This window comes from Carassius carassius, chromosome 8 (assembly GCF_963082965.1).
Source record: "Carassius carassius chromosome 8, fCarCar2.1, whole genome shotgun sequence".
Classification (NCBI taxonomy): domain Eukaryota; kingdom Metazoa; phylum Chordata; class Actinopteri; order Cypriniformes; family Cyprinidae; genus Carassius; species Carassius carassius.
The window spans coordinates 22,238,917-22,260,967 of NC_081762.1; the positions used below are offsets into that span (position 1 = coordinate 22,238,917).

General features: G+C 38.0%; 1 protein-coding gene and 1 long non-coding RNA gene across 5 annotated transcripts in view; both read left to right on the plus strand.

Moving 5' to 3' along the window:
- The first annotated feature begins 4,045 nt into the window (after positions 1 to 4,045).
- Positions 4,046 to 5,999, plus strand: LOC132145545 (transcription factor SOX-4-like). Its single transcript, XM_059556654.1, has one exon. The coding sequence runs from the start codon at positions 4,459 to 4,461 to the stop codon at positions 5,515 to 5,517; it is 1,059 nt and encodes a 352-aa protein (XP_059412637.1). The 5' UTR covers positions 4,046 to 4,458; the 3' UTR covers positions 5,518 to 5,999.
- A 3,947-nt stretch (positions 6,000 to 9,946) lies between these two features.
- The window catches only part of LOC132145548 (uncharacterized), a 125,405-nt gene continuing 113,300 nt past the window's right edge, over positions 9,947 to 22,051 (plus strand). For all 4 annotated transcript variants that reach the window (XR_009434479.1, XR_009434478.1, XR_009434480.1 and 1 more), the window contains exon 1: positions 9,947 to 10,116. This is a non-coding gene — a long non-coding RNA (uncharacterized LOC132145548). The remainder of the gene's footprint in view (positions 10,117 to 22,051) is intronic.

A 22,051-nucleotide genomic window follows, 5' to 3' on the forward strand; every position in this document is an offset into this window, starting at 1 on the left:
GTGTGTGTGTGTGTGTGTGTGTGTGTGTGTGTGTGTGTGTTTGAGATTGGCTGCAGAATTGATAAGGACGTTCCCCTCGTGTGGTTCAGCTCCGCTGGGCTAAGACTGGCGAGATCATGTACTTTCTTGTCTGGATGTGTTTTGAGAGCAAACAGTCAGGATTTCCATGGCAACACTAAGCCAAGCTTGAGGAGTGGGGTTTGGACTGATAGTGGGGAGTGAATGAGTGAATTAAGCATGCTGCCGTCGGTGCGCCGTGTCACCAGACCATTACTAAAGCTTCGCGTTTCAGCCTATGAGATCAAATACTGTCATTATGAGTGGATTTGTCCATCTTTGATCCTTCTGTTGAAGCTCTTTTTTTATGGCAACTGGATGAGAATTTTATCCTGTAGGTTTGATTTCTAAAACGACACCCCAGGTTAATGGTAAAAACAAACAAACATAATAATAATAATAATTGCATTTTTCTCCAGTTGATTTATTACATTAAGACTTTTTTTTCAAAGTTTTTCTGAAATGATTAATGTTTAAATATGAAAATGAGGAAATGTTTAATTAAATGTGCACTAATTTGCATACATTTCCAGAACAGAAAACTGAACATCGGATAACGGCAGATTCATAATATTTGTTATAGTTGCTAACTTATTAGTATTTTTTTTAATGTTTTTATAGAGGGAATTTTGTTTGTATTGTTTAATATCACTCCCGATTTTTTTTATATCAGGCAGAAAAAACAACTCATTCTTAGAAATAAAATGTCGCATAATTGGGTAAATATTATAACCCCTTGGCAAAATCCTTCAGCATTGAGATATTAATATGAAAATGTGAAGTTTGATGGATGTAAGTGGAGATTTCTGGCTCTTAAAAACAGGGTTATTACAGTTTTTCTTAGTCGCTTTGGTACATTTCTCGAATCATCCTTGAGATTTGCAAAACAGTAAGTGCATTTCTCAAAAGAACTCGTACAAAGAGCAAAACACCATGGATTACCTGGAAAAGCCAGTCTCCTGCTCAAAATCCTTAGTTCATCTCTCAAAAATAAATATCTGTGTAAATGAACATGTCAGTGCCATTGAATGACAAGTCCTTGTGTCATATGTATGTCATATGTCCATTTCAAAATTAGAAATTTACACATTACTGTATGTGGGATATTGATTGAAAGAGACTGGATAGAATTCCCAGTTACACTTTTACTAGTGGTCTGTCCCAAAAAATTATAATACTGTAAAAAAAAAAAAAAACAATGTCACTGTGCTATATAATGGAAAAAGAAATATGGGCACAAAGATGAAAATAAGTCCATTTTCAGAATGTGTAATTCTTGTGTTGTCCTCTGTCTATACAGTATAAGCTTTCTAACTGAAGATTCATGAGATGAACCTTTGAGCTATTTCAGAGAAATGGTTTATCATTGGTTTATCATCTACATTCTCTTCATTAGTCAAGATTCACTTGCACAATTCATGCCAAATTGACAAAAAGTCTAATAATAATTTGCAAAAATAAAAATAAAAAGTGTGCTTAGCAGTTTATGACAACTAGATGAACCATTTGGCATTTAATGACTTATACGATGAACTAAAGACTAGATGTTTTGAGCGGTAAGACTATTGCACAGAAAACTATATAATACATTTTGAGCAGCATGACATTAGCAACTGATAATGTAGGAAACCACCGATAAATGTGCGTAATCAATTGCATGAATGTACAAAAGCAATCTTTTGTTCAACTTGTTCAAAAGAATGAGAAACTGGTTTTGTGATGTGTATAAATGACTAGATGATGTGGAGGTTGTACAAGTAGTTTTGAGAATTTCATTTCTGAGTTGAGAAATGCACCAAAGTGACTGAGAAAAACTGTAAATACATAAAACTAAAATGAAAACTTAAAACCAAAAATTACATGCCAAACACAACAAAATGGCTAAACCTTTAACTAACATGAAAATGAAAATGGGAAATATAAAAACTGATTCAACAAATTAATAAAAACTATAACAGTATCTGAGGGATAGTAACAGTTTAAAATTAATTTTTAGAAAATGTCATTTGATGATGCATGCGTTTTGAATAAAGTGCAATAAATTAAACAGCAACACTTTAAAATAGGGAACACATATCCACTATTAACTAAGAATTCCCCCTCGATAAACTCCTAATTTGCTGCTTATTAATAGTTATTTCTTGAGTTTAGGTCTGGTGTCTCATAGAATAAGACATTAATATGTGCTTTATAAGTAGAAATAAACAGCCAATATGCTAGTAATATGCCTGATAATAAGAACCTAGTTAATAGTGAGAATAGATCCTTAAAATAAAGTGCTACCAAATAAACACTTTGGATGTATTAAAAGAAAGAACCCCCCCCCCTTTTTTTTGCAGTTTTCACAACATGTTATGAAAAGCCAAATAGCCCAAAACCCAAAATTCACTAGTGCATAAAAAAATGGTTTTACCTGTCTTAAACAACATGTTTACTGATCTACAGCAACTTTTGTGGTTATCCAGATTATAAGCAAATGAAACCATGTTAACATGGTGAGACAAATTCCAAATTTTACAATCAATTCAGGCAGGCATCAGTACTCACCTTTGACTCACCTGGAGAAAATAGTGTTTGTGTGGCCTATAGCTGTGTGGCCTATACTGAGGTGTAACTGCTAAAGTAAATAATCGTAAGTGTAGCAGGGTGGCCATCTGTCCCTGTGATGAGGCACGATAAGGTAAGCTAGGGTGCATTCTCTCCCAGCACACCTGTTTAAACAGGCAAGGGTGTTTGATTACTGTATTCAAAATCATATGGCCTCAGAACTGCCTTAGAGAATCTAATGCACACTGTGTACTTTTAGTGTTGTAAATGGTTAACAATTCATCAAACTCAGAATACTTCAGCTATGAGGTCACCAAACTATTGATTCCAGTTATATTGATTCAGGGTTTAGGAAGTCACTGTCTGCTTAGCAGAGATAGTAGAGAGATTCATCACTTCATCTTCACATCTCACAATAATGTGAGAATGGACTTGAGACACTTGCCTTTTGTTGATATTTTCTGTTCATGATAGATGACTTGATTACGTAATGCATATTCATATCTGTTTTATCTAGTTAAACAGTTCTTCAGAGCAGACACTTTCTGTGATGAATAACAACTAGTGCTTTCAGCCTTATTTTGGCTCTACTACGCCATCTAGAGGCATAAACGAGGGCGGAGTCCTGATGCCAAATGCTGTTTCTTCACCTCTTGCATTTGACTCCTGTGTGACTGCAGTCTGGTATCACCCTCATTTTAGTAGCTAGAAATACACAATTTGGAAGAATGGACTGTTTAAGAAACCATCGCTGAAAAATAGGCTATCCATTATATATATATATATATATATATATATATATATATATATATATATATATATATATATATATATATATACATACATACTTTGAAATCCGTCAACCAGAGCGCAGGCTACCAACACAAACAAGAACATGCTGCCTTTGAATGGAGAAGCGCGTGGCTTGTGGGCGCGCACTGTCTGTCTTTGTGTAAATCGCGCACGGCTCTGCGTATGTCTAATATTAATGAATGAGCGATTATGATTTTGTTTTAGCGAATTTACATTCATATCGCAATTAAATGTTGTAAATAATAATTTTACATATGGTTTCTGCAAGTCAAAGCAAATGCTTGATTGAGATTTAACAATCCTTGGATTTAATCCGAGTTATCGCTCATAATCGAACATTAGAATTGCTTATCCTAACTTAGGCACCCCTGCCAAATTCTGCTTGCGATCTAGGAAAGGGGGAGTACATAATGCGCCTTTAAAACTAAGTTTGCAGTGTAGATGGAATGAGGTCAGACAGAAAGCTTCTCATTGCACGCGCCGATTATTATTAGATACTATATTCAGCCAATGAACGGCGACGGGGCGTGGCTTTGGCTGAGGATAGGCTAGTGACAGCAGTTGATTGGCTGGATTCTCTTTCTTTATACCTTCGGAAAAGGATAAATCCTTGTGAGGCGGTTTAGCAGAAGTATTGAAAGTTGTGTAGGGTGATAGGAAGCTCAGAGCATGAAAAAGTGCAGTCGCCTAAACCTACCGCATGGTCGCACGACAAACTATGCTGAAGACACTTGTCCGTTTCCACTGAACGGCTTCAGATACTTCGCGTCCAGAGCGCACTCTGGGTTCGTTTTCAGTCGAACCGGCAGCTGAACGGCAGACTGTTGATTTTGACGACATTGCCGGGACTTGACAGAGCTCCTGACGGGGATATGCGCCTTTGTGGAACCAAGAGACTGTCGGCAGCAGCAACTTTGTTTCCACACTGACTAAATCATATTGTGAAGAAGAAACTCTTAGCGCTCTCCAAGCGTTTCAAACTGCAGCACGTGTAGGATTTTCGTGCGCAATTAAAAGTTGAGACTGTTGTAGTGAGTGTGCATGGGCACAGACCTGACTATGGTGGAGCAGACACACATCAGCAACAACAGCGACGTTCTCCCCGGCGAGTCCACTGATTCTGGGGAGATGGACCTAGACATGGACGCCTCCCCGACTCCCGGCTCTCCAAACTCGGCTGGGGATAAAATGGACATCGCCTGGTGCAAAACCCCATCGGGACACATCAAGAGGCCAATGAACGCCTTCATGGTTTGGTCGCAGATAGAGAGGCGCAAGATTATGGAACAGTCGCCGGACATGCACAACGCGGAGATCTCCAAGAGACTCGGCAAGCGCTGGAAACTTTTGAAAGACAGCGACAAGATCCCCTTCATCCGCGAGGCCGAGCGTCTGCGGCTCAAGCACATGGCAGACTATCCAGACTACAAATATCGACCTCGGAAGAAGGTGAAGTCATCCAGCGGCAAGACTGGGGAGAAGACGGAGCGCGTGAGCGGCAGCCCCGGCGCGAAATCTGCATCCAGAAAGAGCTCGAAAACTCTCAGCAGGACGCACAGAAAGTCCACGGCGCTGGAGCTGACCTCCCACTCCGTCCCGGCAGACCACCACACTCTTTACAAGTCCAGATCCGCCGCCAAACAGATCCCCGAGAAACCAGCAAAGCGCGGGCATGCGTTCGGGGGATGCAGCTCCGATAGCAGCCCGCCCTCTGTCGCCGTGCCGGCCAGCCCCACTCTGAGCAGCTCGGCGGACTCCATTGAGTCGCCGAGCCTCTACGACGACGGGCACGCGAGCGGAAAGGAAGACTTCAAGTACACCCGCGCGCCGTCTCCGACGCCCTCCGCTTCGCACTCGTCCTCCTCGCAGTCGTCCTCATCGGATGAGGAGTTCGAGGACGAGCTGGCGGACCCGAGTCCCGGCTTTGACAGCTTCAGCACCTTTGGCACCGCGCCTCTGGACAGAGATTTGGAGTTCAACTTTGAGTCAGGCTCCGGCTCGCACTTTGAGTTCCCCGACTACTGCACCCCAGAGGTGAGCGAGTTGATATTAGGGGACTGGCTCGAATCGACAATATCAAACTTGGTGTTCACTTATTGAGCAGATTGAAGAATGACTGGGGGGCTGCAGAATCCTCCGAGACGAGTCAGACAACAAGTCAACGACATGATTCCTCGTGTTTATCATGCATCAGATACTGTGGGTTCTCATTATCCACTGACAAGAGTGCAGATGAAAGTGCTTAGCTTGCTCGTTTGGTGCTGGAAGGAGGCGCGCTTTGGACGCAGACGAAGCATTGCGCGGTGGCGAGTTCACGCTGTGCGCCCTCCTCGACTTTAAAAAGGGACGTTTTTAAACAGAAGACAAGTCTGGTCATATGCTTGTTTCGATGGAGGTACTGAATGGAGAGCACGCGAGCGATGATTCGTTTGCTCGCGCTTGAGGTTGTTTACCAGAATCGTGTGTTAGACCAGCATCGCATGCTTTCATTACGATTTAAGGCTGAGAAGCGTAACTGGTGTTGATTCATTGAAACTAAATGGCAGCGCCATATGAGACGCAAAAAAAAAACACACACACAATCACCAGCTTTCCTGTCGTCATGACATCAGGATTCAGACGCAACTCAGATGATTCGACTCTTTACACTACAAATCAGGACCAAACTTCATCCGAGGAGCGTTTTGTCTCTCTCTCCTTCTCTCTCTGCCTTTTACTTTTTCATCCTTGTAACTTTTCAGCGCTGGCATTTTTGTATCGATGTATTTATAATGGCCAACGATTGCTCCTTTCCTCCCCTCCGTCACTTGTGTGCTAGTCAGTCTGTTGTGTGTATAGGCTACACATGCACATGTCCGTCTGTCTCGCGGAAGGGCTAGACTTGTTTCGTATTATTTAATTGATGACCTCTCACATGGAACGGAGATTAAATGTTTCATTATTTTCTGAGTGTATTTTTGTACAAAATATATCGAGGGGGTGTCAATCGGTGAATATCGCTGTTTGGATTTCCGATTTTTTAAGCCAGGGGGTTGGGTTGTCTCCAAAATCTGCCCCCTAAACATGTTTACAGTGTCAATCCAGAGGCTTCTTAAAGAGACAGTATCTGCATTTCAACGACCAATCGTTATTAGCCTACGATGCGCGCGCTGACTGAGGTTGTGTGTAGCTGCAGCAGCCACAGCTGCGATTTATCGCGTCCTTATTGGGGATACTGTACTTTTTGAATACCAATTTCTTTGTGCTTTTATAGTGACACGTTTCGGTTTGAACCACTGGATGGAATTACAGATACGGTCGAAATGCCTATAATTCATGAACAATGAAGTACGTCTTCACTCCATAATTGTACAAGGATATTTAATCTTTTCTACTTGTTGGCTAAATGTAGCTAATTGTTTTAGTATAATATGGCATGGCGAATAGCATTTTGTATTTCTGAATTCAGGTTTATGTAGAGCAGTTGTGTTTAAGGCAGAGGATCAACATGAAGATTTCTATGTACATTAAGTGTAAAATAAGTAAATGATTGCGTGTCTATGTCTGACGATGATATATCATGACAGGAACAAGAACATATATCTTTATACATCCCTATGTTTAAGAGTGTTGTTCATGATTTTTAGAATATATAGATATGTTTTATTGTTTCATTTTGTGCAATATGCTGTGTACAATATTGTTTTGTCTTGCCATACCATATCTCAACATTTGAGTAGTGAACTCAAAAGCCAGCCAATTGTGTCAAGTCACTGCCTGTCAGACCTCTGTACAGAACTTTGTCTTTTTCCAAGAAGGAAATAAAATCAGCTGGAACTGAACGTCAGTTGTACGACTCTTTCTCTTCATATTTATTTATTTTAATACAATTGTATACTACACAAAGGTAAAGGATATTTGAGAGCAGTACTGCCCCACAAAGGTAAAACACAGCAACTACGACAACAGTAAAACAGAAAATGGCTTCACAATTTTCTGACTGATTCAGTATCACACTCTGATTCACCACAAAGTAGCCACAGGACCACTCTTAACAATAAAAGTTATTTACTGGCATTAAAGGTTCTCCACAGAAACTTTCCATTCCACAAAAGGTTAATTATAGTGGAAAAAGGTAGTCTACTTAATTATATATATATATATATATATATATATATATATATATATATATATATATATATATATATATATATATATATATATATATATATATATATAACCATTTCCCACTATAATGAACCAATTCTTCACACTAATAAAAAAATTGTTCTTAAATTTGTTTTTTCCCTTAATGGTTCTTCTTTGGCATCACTGCTAAAAATCACTTTGGATCCTTTATTTTAGAATAGAGTTTTTTGTTTTACCTTTGCACAGCAGAGTAATAAAGAAAAGGCTAAGAGGTCAATATTAGTACCTTATTTACCCCCAAATGGTACATATTAATATTTTAAATGTGTATATTAGTAATTAAAATGTTCATATTAATACCTTTTGAAAGCATACAAACCCAGTGCTGCTTTTTTTCAGAGAGTGTATGAGTACTCAACAAAGTAATTTGTGTATCAGGATTTTGATGCTTTAAAGATATTTTACCCTAAAATAGCTGTTGATTAATATTATTTATTACTATATGTGAGACATATGAAGCGATGCATGGCCAAAAGATTGATAGTCAGGCCTACCACAACCTGGAGTCACAAGAAACTATCACATAATAATATTAAGACACTGTTTCATTCCTTTGGTTCATTCCTTTGGTCTTATTCCTTTTTCACAATAAGACACAGACATGTGTGAATACAGCTATCAGAGACGATCCAGACATTACAAACATGCAATAATCACATTACACGCCTGCAATATGCCATGTTTACATGAGGGGGGAAAAAAGAGATCAGATGGTTTGTCCGTGTCATTTTTTAGCATCATCCCAACTGATAGCGCAGGGTGTGAACCTAATGCCCTAGTCGAGTGTGAGCATGGATGCACACTGCAGCAAGAGGGTCTAGACATGGGCTCTGTGGGGGAGGAGTGTGAGACAGATGAGATGTCTCTGCCGGGAGGCTACATTGGGGGCGCTCAAGTGGATTGATTGTTCAGCAGGGATGACTGCTGAAACCAATTAATTCCTTCTGGGTGCACTGGTTTGTGTCGGGAATGGGGAGGGGGCTCTCGAAAGATTTTGTGTTAATCTGTTTACATCCCCCAAATGAGAAAAGAGACAGGAAGCCGTTTGAATACCACAGTTGTGCAAAGTTAAGATATGAATGTATCAGTCTGTCAAGCAGGCTTGGATGATGGAGTGTGTTGGTGTGCCGGTTGCAAGCTCATGTATCCATGTTTCTTGCAATGTACTGACTTGTTGTCTGGAGTCAGTGACACAGGCAAAGTTTGAAGCTGTGCGTGTGTGTGTGTGTGTCTGTGTGTGTGTGTGTGTGTGTGTGTGTGTGTGTATATATATATATATATATATATATATATACATACACACACATACACAAATCTATCATAATTACTTTAAATAAAAGGGATAATAAATATTGCACATTGTTATTATTTTTTTCTTATTATTACTTTTAGTAATGCCCTGAAAAACTATTCTACATAACACAAAACTTTTTTTTCAATATGATCAGTGTTGTTCTTATTTTGCCTTCTGAGAAACATGCAAATATCTTCTGTAGCTTTTCAAGTAGAGTAATAAATTACTAGGTTAATATTAACCTCCTTATAAAAAATAAGAGCATGAAGTCTTTTGAAGGGGGTCTTTTTTTTACTCTTTTTTTATATATTATTTTGTCTTGTGAAATGTGTAAATTAGTCTATTCAGGGCAATACAAAATCTTTATTGGAATTGTTTTTTTTTTTTTTACCATTTTGCAAGGTGAATGTACACAGTGTGTGTGTGTGTGTGTGTGTGTGTGTGTGTGTGTGATTGCATATATATATAATCCATAAACCTATTTATGTGTTAAATAAAATTAATTAAAAAGATACACACACACACACTCACACACACACACACACACACACACACACACTATATATAACTTTATAACATTAACAGAAGGCAGCACAGATGGTTCAAATTGGTGCACTTAGCTAAATTAGTAATATTTACACTTATCCATATACTATGGTTGGCACTACAGTCCAATAAGTTGTCATAAATGTATATTCATCTATATATTCACCCTAAGGCAGTTTGCTCAAAAACAAAGCCCTCAATGGACTCAGTGACCTCAAGTATATTCATTGATGTAGGCAGAAGGTGAATCATCATCACATCACATCTCTAAATATACTGTTAAGAAAAGATAAGAGTGCTCTGCTATCAAATGTATCATCAATAACAACAACAATAATAATAATAATAATAATATTATTATTATTATTTTTATTATTATTATTATTATTATTAATAAATTAATTTAAAAAGCAGACAAATTTCACAAACGTCTGTAGGTGTAATTCCGTTAAGTGTATGGTATTGGACAAGGGGTGGGGTCATGGGTGAAAGGGGCGTGGTCAAGCGAGCTGTCTAGCACGTGCAGACAATGCACTATCATCAATACAAACCAAACATCCGAACGCTTGAAAGTTTTGCGCTTTTGGATTATGACGACTAAACGGGATCAAGCCTCAATGGACTTTCACGTGTTTTAGATAAAACTCTTCGAGGATAACTTCCTGACATAGGTAAACGATTTTGGATTATTTTAGCGGGAGTTTTGCTACGTCTGCTCTCAAAGTTGAGCACAAAGGGGGAGTGGAGTATTCCTTTGTTCACCATGTTATGAACTTAACTTGGCCACGCAACAATGGGATGAGAACATAATAACAGAATGGAATATCATTAACTTACTGGATGACTTTTCATAAACCTGGCCTGATTTGGAATTTTATTTACTCACAATTAACGCGAGGAGTAATCAACAAATGAACTCACGCAGCCTACATTTTAGTCATATCTGTCTTAAACCGTATAATCATATTAATTCGGGGTTTTAATAATTAGAAATCATGTTATCAATATAGGTTTAGATGAGAATTAGGTTAGCAACAGGTAGTTTTTTAGTAAATTTGAGTAGCAGTTCTGATTTTTTTTAGACAATCTGCGATGTATTTCTTTTCATGATTGTACTTTGATATCTGGAATGATTCATCCATTTTAACTTGTCTCAATAATTAAAATAACAAGGCTATATATTTTTCGATTTATTTGTTATAATTGAAATACTTAATAATAAAGGTTATTATTTTAACATGTATTGCAATTGTAATCAGGAAAAAAATCAGAGAAAGGGGGAAATGGGTAGTTTGAAATATAAATGATCACAAAGTGAGTTAGATAATCAGAAGGTGCAAATTCAAGTTTAATTGCAGAGCAAATCTCATATTGCTTAATAAAATATTGAACCTTAAGAGTTTTTTTTTTTATTCTGCAATGTATTTATAAACATCAGGATCATTTAAAAATCACATAGAGGTCACTGTTTGTACAGTACAGTATATGATAAATGTGTGTTCTTGGTACTTTCTAAAGTCATAAAAACCATAGGTCACAATATACAATAGATAGCTTTTTTAATATTGATGGCACTGGGGCCTATGGAAGTGTCACAATGAAAACAGGTTGTCTTGTTTAATAAGAAAAGAGTAATGTGCAATACAAAGAGAGCTGCAGTAGCCAGATAACCCTGAGAGAAAGAAAAGAGAAATAAAAGCAAGGGTCAAAAGTGTCCTCACCACAGGTATAGTTTATAATGTTCCATTAATATTTGACAACCACAAATTTAAATATGCATAGCTACTTCCATACTGTATAGTAGGTAAAATAAGAAATAAAATAAAAACAATATGTGGGAAGAATAGTATGTCTGAATTTCCAGTGTTAATAAAACAACAAGCAAAAAGTATGTTATTGTCCTACTATTGATGAAATTCTTAAGTGTTCATTCTTTAAACACTGTGGTACAAAGGGTACAAAACCTGTCACTGGGGTGGTATCTTTAAAAAAAGTACTAATATGTACAATTTATGTGCTAATATGTACACTTTGGTTAATAAAATGTACCTTTTGATGGTGCTGCTCCACTGACAGCTTTTGTAGACTGTACAAAATAATCTGTAAAATATACAGTAAAAAAACGGCAGCTGTGGTTGCAAGAACTATACCGTAAAAAATACGGTAAAACCGTTTTAGGTTTAACAGTTTTACCTTAAATTTACAGTTTAATACTGTAATTTAACTGATTTAACTTATTGAAGTACTGAAATCTGTTTTGTACCTTTGTAATACACTGGTAACCACATGCAGGTGGTGATGAGAAAGTCACACGATGAAACAAAGCCCATCACAAGCAGCTTTTAAATAATAAGATGCATAGAAGCTGCACAGTGTCATTCACACAAGCATTAAACACCATCATGGTGAGACTCATTAAACTGAAATATGCAATAAACATTAATTTAACAACATTATATTTAACATACAACCCTAATAAATATTACAGCTCAACACAAGAAGAAACAGTTATTTCAAAGAAAAAACATCAAATTCAAACAAAATTTGAAATGCAACACAGAGAATTCTGGGAATGTTAAATTAAAGTTAACTGGTAAATTTTACAGGAAATTAGCATTAACCATTTAACAGGTTTGTACTGTAGCATTTTCACAGTTTTTTTTTTACCGTTAAAAATCACAGTCATATTTTTCAGTGTACCTTTTTTGTTTTTCTGAGAATGTAAGGCCACGGGAGCGGGTTTGTGTATGGCAGTGAAGCAGCACAACTGGTATGTCACATGACAATGACAATGCGAGTGATGTAGTACTTCTGGATTAAAATCGGACTACACACATTCATATAGGTCTGATTTAACAGTAATTACTAATTCAGAAGTTAACCTACTCAGAGTGTATGCGATTTCAGATGCAACCAAAGTGTCCAAATACTTTTTTCCCCATCATGCACTGCATTTGTTCTCTTAGCAAACTGTTTAGAAGCCGTCTGCCGGGGTTTAGTGCTGTGTGTGTGAGAGAGAGAGAGTGCAACAGACATGCTGTATTAATGTATGCCTGCTTAGAAAGGTTGCTACAGAGATAGCTGCGTTGCATTGGGATGTTGAAATGTCTTGTTTTGACATGCCTTGTCTTCCATAAAAAAGAAAATAGAAAAAAGACATTGCAGGCATCAGAAGACAGCACAGCTAATTAGTCACTTTTGTGCGGGAAGCGTGGTGAGATGATGTCACCGGCAGTGAAGTAATTACTACCCATAAATCATAGTGTGTGAGAGGTAGTGGTAAAGAAGCGAATGCTGCTGTTGGCAGCTCTATTGTCTTGAACTCATGAGCCCACTTCTGTCTCCTTAGTGGAAAGGTAAATAGACACCTTGCTCGCAGACGTACTTTATGAAGAGGCAGATGAACCGAAAACGCTTCACCCCCCCCCCCCCCCCAACGGTTCCCAGTGCATCTGTTCAGCACAAGGGTCTTTATTTCAGAAATTAATTTCAGATTTCAGAGGTTTTCTGGAGTAAAAGCGCTCCGGCTGCGCCGTGACATCAGGCATCATCCGCAGCATTAATTTTCTTCCCAGCATCGCAGCAGTTGTTTTGGCACACCCGTATGTTTTTAATAGTTTGGTATCATAGGGCCTTGTCAAGATCTTGGTGGAGGCCTTTGAAATTAGACTGAGTTTCTGTCAGCGTATGCTTTGATTTACTTTCTCCCCGTCTATCTCTCTCCACGTGGCCAAGAAAGCCTGATGTTTTACTGTCCCGAAACTGAGTGCGAATTTGCTGACGGTGCTAAACCGTAGGGATGTGCAGGCTGGGCTCCACAGGCTCTGCCCAGCCGCACCACTTCTGAAGTTCTCCTGCGCTCTCATGTGACAAGCTGTCGGTTTGTGACTGGAAGCAACTGGAATATGTTTGTGTCATGTTTATGTGCGGTTTGAATGCGTACATACACCGAAGGGTAGCTTTGTGTCACGATGTGCGCATTGATGCTTTGTTCTGCGAGAGTTTGTCATAAATTAAGTGTTGTTTTGAAGTAGGGCTGCCCTGTGTTTCTCACACTTTTGTGCATTTCGAGGGCCCATCTGGGTCTCCATAGGGTTTTTCAACGGAGCTGACAGGGTTTTGTGAGTGTGTTGGTCTATTTAATGTATATGTTTATCGTGCAGGACCTAATTAGGGTGAAAAAGAAAGGAAGCAGTGACTTGAATTGCACGTGAACCTGGTGCTCTAGTCACAGCTGAATGCAAATACAACACAGATGTTTCTCTACTGTACTGTGAAGTCTTCTTTCCTCTCTCTTCCCATCCTATCTCATGCTTTCTCATCAGAATATCCCTTTATGGTTCAGATTGGCACACGATACGCACAGCCTTTTCTTGCCTGTTTTCCATTGCTGCTCCTCATTGACACCCAGACACCTACACATTACTTCTGTTTTCTTGAATGTGTTCCTTTGCTATTCCATTTTCCTTATTAGTCGACTCCTGTGGAAAATGTAATTTGAGCTGAATGAGATAAATTTCTATGGTTTGGCACTTTGGCCGTTTTGTAGCTTGCAGGCTTGCGAGACTTCATACTTTTCTTCTCCTTTACAGTTTCCAGCAATCAATTCAGCTTGAACTGCTGTATTTAATGTCTATACAAACTTTGCAAAATGCATGCTTTGCAGGACTATATAGATGATTGAATCTAAAATATGAGATGTTAGAAGGTGTGATTTACAGATAAACAGAAAGGAAAAGGCTTGCTGAAACTTTCTTTAGGTTCTGTGAGTACCAAGCACATCTGTGAAAGCAATCACTGTATATTGCACTTGAGGATGAAGGTCAATGTCCTGTGACAGTTGGAGATTGGCTTCACTCACTGTGTGTGTGTTTAAGCAGTTCCACATGGTTCAGGGAAGATTGAATAATGCACTAAGGAGACCCAGGCACAGAGAGCCTTTCACAGGGTGGAGAGAGACTAAAATTCTTTACTGCAATCTAAACTCACAGTTTACAGTAATCATCGCTGAGTACAGTATTGACAAGGAACTGGGCCGCCTAAACTGGAAGGTGAGAGACATTTTCCCATGAGAAGATTTTAGTTAATGAGCAGTGGTTTGGAAAAGATGAGAAGACTCAGCACTCTGAGGATGATTGTGAGAGTAAGATCTGAAACGAGAGCTTTGAGGTGGGCGACACAAATGAGAGAGTGGCAGACCTTGGGAACATCTGCCAATGTGCCTGTGAATTATAGCAGATTCATTAGAGCAAGTAGGCGGAGGGTGTTTCTGAGTACTGACAGTTCACAATCCGCAGGAGGTCGCGCCACTAGTGAGGGTGTGGATTGTTCAACACTCTTTCCTGACCTCATCCAGTTGACTAGTGTGCTAGGCAGCTTAAAACCAAATGTGCATTATTTCTTTACACTAAAGAAGGTTAAATGGGGTCATAGCATTAGTATGAGTTATAGCCATTACCTGGTTTGTTGGAAGTGTCCCGGTCGTGACACGCAAAGTCTCTGAGACTCTCTGGCCATTAAGAATCACATATCAGAGATTACTCTTATTACTCTTTCAGTTGGGGTCAGTGGAAAATCCTTGTCTTAGGACTTATTTATTTCATAAAGACAGTGGTGCAGCCCATAAATGCTCATGCACCAAATACCCCATGTGTGCAGTACATGGCATACAACAACTTGAATGCACATATTCTCTGATGAGTGTGTTTTTAATATCTGAACAGCATCCCCAATGATAAAGAAAAGAAAAGAAAGAAGAAAAAATGCCTTAATGGGATGGTTCACTCAAAAAAAAATCTAAATTTACATATTTTACTCACCCTCATGTTGGTCCAGACCCATAAGACTTTGGTTAAAGTGTCCCATTTTGGATTTTTTAAAATGACCTTTCATGCACTGTGTAACACAGCTCTAAGTGAATGAAAACATCCTGCAAAGTTTTAAATCTTAAAGTGCACTGTGTATATACAGGTAGTTACTGTCTTTCAGAAGAAAGAGTTGATTCTGAATCACTGAAACGAGTCATTTTTAAAACGAATCCCAAATCCGAAGTCAACATGAAATATTAGTATATTGCCCGCCCACTTGTTGGTCTTTTCTTTTTGTCTGAATGAAAATGCAAATTCATTCTTTGCCACTAGGTGCCACTTTTTGAGTGGTAAAAATATGTTTCCCCAGTAATGCTGTACACAAAGCACCACTGCGCTCACAAATGCTGCTTTATCAGGCATTGCTGGTATGATGAAATGAATATGTGCAGGGGTGCACGATAAATATCGGCCGATAATTAATGCGCATCTCGTCAGTAAAGAAGAACTGAAAAACTGCCAAGCCATGCAAATTCACGTTCATTATCACCACTGATTTGCGCAGCTTGTCAGTTAACAATGGCTCTGTGTAGTAACAGCTGCTCTATGGGAAATCATGCACCTGATGGAATTTACTGCTGTTTAGAGTACCGCCTTTTCTGACGAGATGGGAATAGTGGGAGATGGAAATGCATTTTGCAAATTTTGCATTTTTTAATTCCGCCAAGCGCATTAAAAAAGTCATGTGACTTTGTGATATGGGATGGAAAATCCTGACTAACCAGTGGAGCAATCTTGTTCCACAGCATCTGAAATGTTGTTATGCTCATTCGGAAATGCCTGAGCAAATTCTTTCATTAAAGCATTTCTGTATAATTGCCTCACAGAGCTGTTAAATGACTGCATTCCAGCAGCATCCACCTCCGAAAGCGATAACCGCATTTTGTTTCTTCTTCTCATTCTGAGGTGCAAGTAATTTTATATATATATATATATATATATATATATATATATATATATATATATGACAATTATTATATTCAGTAGCTTCTCCTACTTTTCTTAGTGATGTATAGTGCCAGTTTATCAGGAAGTGACGATTTTGTTCTCTTTGACTCGTTGGATGAAAACGGTGCTTGTTTGCAAATGTTTTGTGAGATATTCCAATTGCGCATGAGTTAAATTCACAACTTCGAATAGAAACCCAGCTAATGAGAGTGTTTTTTGCCATGCAGGCATCTTAAGGTTGTTGGGGACTCCCAAAACCAAAATATGAACATTTTATTCCTCATAATAGGGGCTGTTTATTCTTTGAAACCAAAGCTGATATATTTTTAATGAAACCTGATATGTTTCTGTTATTGAATGTGCCGAGGCTAGTTCAAGTTAAATCAAGTTAAGTCATGTGATGCAACCCCTGAAAAATATAATGTGAGAAAAATATTAAAGAAAAATCTGAATTCAGAATGTATTTTGTTTGTAAATTTTGTTTTCATTTTTTTTATGTAATGTTTAAATAACAGCTACTTAAATAATACATATGTATACACTCAAATGTGTATAATGTATAAGGCAAATATGTTTACTTGGTTAAACTACATTTTTTGTCAGTAAGTGTGTATATATATATATATATACATGTGTGTGTATATATATATATATATATATATATATATATATATATAAATAGTATAAAAGATATTCAAAACCTTATGAAACCAACATAATCAACAGATCCCATAATATACTTAAATAGGACTTTCAGTGTGAAGTGTCATAATCTTTTTTTTTTTTTTAAATGCCCTGTTTCTCATATGGTGGATGGAAAAATTATGGGCCACATTCAATTGCAGTGTGAATGTTGCCTTAGCTGCTCTCTACTCATATAATTAAGAATTTGTATGTGTAAAAGTATGTGCTAAAGCTGTCACTTCCAGCGCTTGTAGTGGACTGTCAGCGGAGCCTTTTACTTTGGAAATAATGGTCTTAAGCTCTTAGCCTCTAATTCATTAGTGGCACCTAATACCTTCAGTTGCTTCATCAATATTCACTAATTGGTTTTAAAACTTCTCATGGAGTCTGAGCTGGCAGTATTGGATGGAGCTGTTCTTCAGTCGGCTTTAACATTTGTATTCCTAATGCTGCAGTTTTAACGACTTCTCTTAGGATCTGAAGAGTGTTGGTGCCATTTACCCTTTTCACTTGTCTTTTTTAATTAATCCCTTTCTAGCCGTGGTGGGCCAAAAAGAATCCTGTCTCATTAAGTGTCTAAATTCATGTTGCAGACTTGTGCTTTTACAAAAGGTACCAATCAAGGGTGTTAGGGTGGTGCTTCTTTTATTATTAGCAACTAATGCATCACGGTTGGCTTTAGCAAGGTGTGTAATGGCCAACTAACAACAGCCCATGTGCTTTGAAGTAAGTGCAGTCATAGCTGATTGCTTAGTTATCTCTTCTTAATCATATGCCACATAGGCCTAATACTGGAAAAAGAGGCCAGCGTAGTTTAAAGTGTGGTCTAATTCTCAGGCTGATTCCTACACACATCATAATCTACCATCGGGCTTAAACACACAGACACACTTCCACACTTGCAGCTTTGTAATTTAGCAAATGAAGTGTCATTTGGAGGCACAGCATATAAAAAAAACGCTGTTCTGGCCTAAAGACTTTCAGCTTTCAGTCATTCAACATTTCGGGCATGATGTAGTTGTTTAATACTTTTATATTAATGTTGAGAATGACCCCATTATGGTGCAGCAGAAACAAGAAAGAACCGTAGCCGTTGTATGATGATAAGTCAGCATTTATTTTCCTAGTGGTTTGATATATGGACTAGATGTTTGATGTATGTGCTAGGTGGACATGTTCCTCATTAATTCTGAAGGTATTAAAACACAGGCCGTTAGTGAAGTATGATGAAAGTCACCGTGGCCTTTTCCTGTCTGCGTGCAGATCCTAAAGCCGTCCAGTCTGGGGGTGGAATGCAACTTTTGGCAGCAGTAACAGTGGCAGCCTTTGACGAAACACACCCTGCATCTCGCACAGTTGCATTCCTTTCTAAAATATTTTGGTTCCAGTCAGTTGCCCGTTGTCAAACATGATTATTGATATGCAGCTTTTATTTTCATTCCGTCGCACTCTATACCTCCCTTATTCCCTCAGACGTATGTTATCCATAAGGCAGTGCTCAAGCGGGGAGGTTGCTCATTCAGCAAGCGTCCGCACGAGTAATGATGCCTTGATGTTTTTCTTGGGCACCGACTTTAAACAAAAATACACAACCTTCTGCTCACCTCACACATGCAAGGAAAAGAGCACACCCACCTCCTCTCACTTTAGCACATGCACACTTCTCAGCATGCTGCTGGTTTCATCTACCCCACGCTCATGGGTTTGATGCTAAACGAGGCTTACGTTTCTATCTGGTTCTTTTCCTGTGACAGGTCGTAAAATAATCTGTGACTTAAAAGCACTCCGCTTTCTTCATTTCAGCCTCTCAAAAAGGCCTTGTTTCATAAGATGACTTGGTGGTAAAAGGAGACATCAACAAACATGGCAGCAGCTGAGCCCAGGAGAAATTTTTATTCCTCAGATGTTGTGCTTTCGTAGCTTAAGAGACTTAATGGATTACTCGGTTAAGTTTTGACCTTTTCTCAGATGTTTCTTCTAAAATTCCTTAGGAGGAATAAAATGGATGCAAATAATATACTGTGTAGAGCTAAAAAAAATGTGAAAAGGTAACTTCGATCATTTGCTATTAAAAGTTTGAGAAGTGTTCAATTTCGTATTGAACCTCTTGATTTCAGATGACGTATATTTGTGGGCAAATCTGAGCTTGGTTATAGCTTTTCGAGAAATAAATAAAATAGTGAAGAATTGGAAGCATTTCTTCTCCATTTAATGAAATTTCTGTCTGGCCAGAACCTCCAGAAATGTTGTTGTTCTTGCAAATGATTTCTAAAATATACAGTCTATTTTTATATAAGCTTATTTATCCAGTTTGTGAAAATATTTAAGTGATATTTTAATGATATTTATACAATATAGTGTGACATTTATATTGTTACTGTTCTGAAGCCAATACAAATAATATATATATATATATATATATATATATATATATCTGGAGAATGTTTACTTTGTATGTGAATAGTGTATCTTTTTTCACCCACTGTTAAAGTGAAATAAGATATCAAAACATTAACACATAAATTGATAATTGTTTTTTGGGTATTTGAAATCTAATGCTCTCAATACAGTAAAATAAATAAATAAAATAAAATTTCACCTTATTTCTGACTAAAAAAGAAAAATGAAACAATGGTACCAAATTTGGGGATTGTGCTAAAAGAATGTTGAACTTTTAAACTGATGTTTAATATGGGAGGATTATTTTTTTTAAATCACATGCTTTTGTTGTTGCGCATAGATAAATCACACTTCCTGTTTGTCAATGTGTGTGTGTGTGCATGTCCCTGTATATGTGAGTATTTCACATATAGATTTGACCTTTACATAAATGTTAAGTCATTGGCTCCCCTGCGAGGCCACACATATCAAAAGGCAGTGGGTAGATTAATGAAAACTAGCACAGTATTCCTTGTTCTGTGCTTCCTTACCAGCCTTTCAGTCTATACATCTCTCTTTAGACACACTTTCTCCATCCTTTCCCATGACCCCTCTCTATTCTTCCCCTGAGAGCACCTGCATGGTTTGACGCACCTGTGTGAGCACACTATGTTTGGTAGCTTGTTGTCATGGTGACTAGTGAGCTATCTCGCAGTGGAGGGCCGCCTGATAGGATCGGCCAAAGTGGACCACCCTCAGGGCAGCATGTGAAAGACCTCATTGTGCCAGGAACCACAACCAAATCTATTTCTATTATCTATTTCGCTATGACTAAGCGTTCTGTACTTCTTTTTTCCCCTCTCTGTTCACATATGCTTGTCTGAGTCTTTCACTGTATAACCTGACTTCCTGTTCTTGGCATTGATTTTGTGCCAGTGCTTTTTAAAGAAGACTCTCAGGATCTGAAGTGGCCTCTAACTTCCTGTCTCACTCAGACACTTAGGTCAGAAACATATTTAACACAGTGACGCAACTGCAGATGCGATTGCTAGCCAACTGTGTCTGAAAGTGGTCTACTTCAGATAAATTCAATTTTTAATGGCAATCAAGTCAAGTTCAAGCAGTAATTAACTCCTGATTATCCTTTAATAATTTATGGCTGAAATCCATATTACCAGAAATCCCTTTCCCCCACTTTTTTTTTTTATAGAGAAGCAGTTCTGTTTGTCAGCAGACAAGTTGTAGGGATTTTGAATCATTTGAATATGTTGAAACAATTTCAACTCCGAAATTGCTAGTAAATTTCAATTACAAAGGAATGGCAAGTAACGCACTAAATTAACGAATAAGAAAAATGCATAGTGTTAATTGTTTTTACAGTGTGTAACTGTTTTAAAAGACAAAACAGTGTACTCATATGCTTGACTGATTAATTCAGTAACTTAGTAAGAAATAAATGAACACCACAACAGGTTATCTGCTATGAAAAGTGAGTCATTAAATTATTCACTCAGCGTAAGTTATTTGAAATGTTGGTTATTCTAAAATTTGTGTTTTCAAATTGTCTATGAGACCTCAGAAGGTGTTTTTAAAGGTGCTGTATATAAGTTTCTGACTCTACTAAAGCATAAAAATACCATAATTTTTGCAGATATTTAAGAAAGATGCTAAGTTAACATATTTGTTTATCTGAAAAACAATGCTACTGTCAGTTATTCTCCTTTGAAAATTTGCATTCCGGGCCGGAACGTCTGTCTCTGTTTTGGTTTGTGTAACCCGCCCACTGCCAGTTTAACTAATTGTATTTCAGCACCCCGGCTTGCCAGTTGGTGGAAAACACAGCGTATTTCATTTCAGTCATGGAAGCTGGCAAATGAAAGTGTTGGTGTCGTCAATCTGGCTGCGTGAGCGTCAGGTCTGAGGAGGAGGAGGAACCAGATTAAAAAAATAAAAAATAACCTCTCCAATATTTTGTATTTGGGCTGCAATACATAGTTCAACCATTCGGTGTCAATTAGGGCTGCTCCGATCACGATCCGCTGATCGTTATCCGCATCTCGTCAGTAAAGCCGGTTCTCTAATCAGCGGTAAATTCCCTCAGGTGCGTGATTTCACATAGAGCAGCTGTTACTACACGGAGCCATTGTTAACTGAGAAGATGCGCAAATCCACTTCATTTTCAGCATTTATTTGTGCATCTTCTCAGTTAACAACGGCTCTGTGTAGTAACAGCTGCTCTATGTGAAATCACGCACCTGATGGAATTTACCGCTGATTAGAGAACCGGCCTAACTGATGAGATGCGCATTAACGATCGGCCGATCGTGATTGGAGCAGCCCTAGTGTCAATCCTAAATACAGCTCCTTTAAGCATCATTAGCATCTTACCACAAATGACAACAAATTAGTCTTTAAAAAAAAAAAATAATTATCCAATTTTCTGAACTGGGGCAAATACTATGCTGTCTCTTCATTCAGTCAATCACCAGATCCTGTTTTGTTTAGTTCATTCACAAGCAAAATGCCTAATTTAATACCAGTCCAAGTCTCATTTTTACACAAAACACAGTCAAAAGCGTATTTGTATTAATGGTGGGACACATTTGTAATCTGATTATGTTTTATTCTGGAGTCAGGCTGAAACTGTTAGTCGACATTATCGACTACGTTTAATTGATGATAAATTGTATTGTTGATTATTTGTCTGATCTCATATGACCTAATGTAA

Bases quoted from the DNA above. Each gene is read 5' to 3' on its own strand.
- LOC132145545 (XM_059556654.1), top strand. From the start codon at position 4,459: ATGGGCACAGACCTGACTATGGTGGAGCAGACACACATCAGCAACAAC.